Source organism: Palaemon carinicauda, chromosome 18 (genome assembly GCF_036898095.1).
Source record: "Palaemon carinicauda isolate YSFRI2023 chromosome 18, ASM3689809v2, whole genome shotgun sequence".
Lineage (NCBI taxonomy): Eukaryota > Metazoa > Arthropoda > Malacostraca > Decapoda > Palaemonidae > Palaemon > Palaemon carinicauda.
In genome coordinates, this window is record NC_090742.1 from 64629255 (window position 1) to 64630392 (window position 1138).

The 1138-nt window shown below is 42.0% G+C and overlaps 1 protein-coding gene across 1 annotated transcript; it reads left to right on the forward strand.

Moving 5' to 3' along the window:
* Positions 1-244: 244 nt before the first annotated feature.
* On the forward strand, positions 245-790 carry LOC137657335 (SUMO-interacting motif-containing protein 1-like). Its single transcript, XM_068391670.1, has one exon. The coding sequence runs from the start codon at positions 245-247 to the stop codon at positions 788-790; it is 546 nt and encodes a 181-aa protein (XP_068247771.1).
* The last annotated feature ends 348 nt before the right edge of the window (positions 791-1138 follow it).

Sequence of the window (1138 nt, forward strand, 5' to 3'; positions counted from 1 at the left end):
AGCTGCAGGAAGAAAGTCTTACAACAGTGGATAGGTGATAGAAGCTGCAGGAAGAAAGCCCTATAACAATGGAAAGGTGATAGAAGCTGCAGGAACAAAGCCCTATAACAATGGAAAGGTGATAGAAGCTGCAGGAACAAAGCCCAATAACAATGGGAAGATGATAGAAGCTGCAGGAAGAAAGTCTTACAACAGTGGATAGGTGATAGAAGCTGCAGGAAGAAAGTCCTGTAACAATGGAAAGATGATAGAAGCTGCAGGAAAAAAGCCCTATAACAATGGAAAGGTGATAGAAGCTGCAGGAACAAAGCCCAATAACAATGGGAAGATGATAGAAGCTGCAGGAAGAAAGTCTTACAACAATGGAAAGGTGATAGAGGCTGCAGGAAGAAAGACCTATAACAATGGGATGATGATAGAAGCTGCAGGAAGAAAGACTTATAACAATGGGAAGATGATAGAAGCTGCAGGAAGAAAGTCTTACAACAATGGAAAGGTGATAGAGGCTGCAGGAAGAAAGACCTATAACAATGGGATGATGATAGAAGCTGCAGGAAGAAAGCCCTATAACAATGGAAAGGTGATAGAAGCTGCAGGAACAAAGCCCTATAACAATGGAAAGGTGATAGAAGCTGCAGGAAGAAAGTCCTGTAACAATGGAAAGATGATAGAAGCTGCAGGAAGAAAGCCCTATAACAATGGAAAGGTGATAGAAGCTGCAGTAACAAAGCCCAATAACAATGGGAAGATGATAGAAGCTGCAGGAAGAAAGTCTTACAACAGTGGATAGGTGATAGAAGCTGCAGGAAGAAAGCCCTATAACAATGGAAAGGTGATAGAAGCTGCAGGAACAAAGCCCTATAACAATGGAAAGGTGATAGAAGCTGCAGGAACAAAGCCCAATAACAATGGGAAGATGATAGAAGCTGCAGGAAGAAAGTCTTACAACAGTGGATAGGTGATAGAAGCTGCAGGAAGAAAGTCCTGTAACAATGGAAAGATGATAGAAGCTGCAGGAAAAAAGCCCTATAACAATGGAAAGGTGATAGAAGCTGCAGGAACAAAGCCCAATAACAATGGGAAGATGATAGAAGCTGCAGGAAGAAAGTCTTACAACAGTGGATAGGTGATAGAAGCT

Excerpts from the sequence above, each read along its gene's own strand:
- LOC137657335 (XM_068391670.1), top strand. The coding sequence starts at position 245 with ATGATAGAAGCTGCAGGAAAAAAGCCCTATAACAATGGAAAGGTGATA.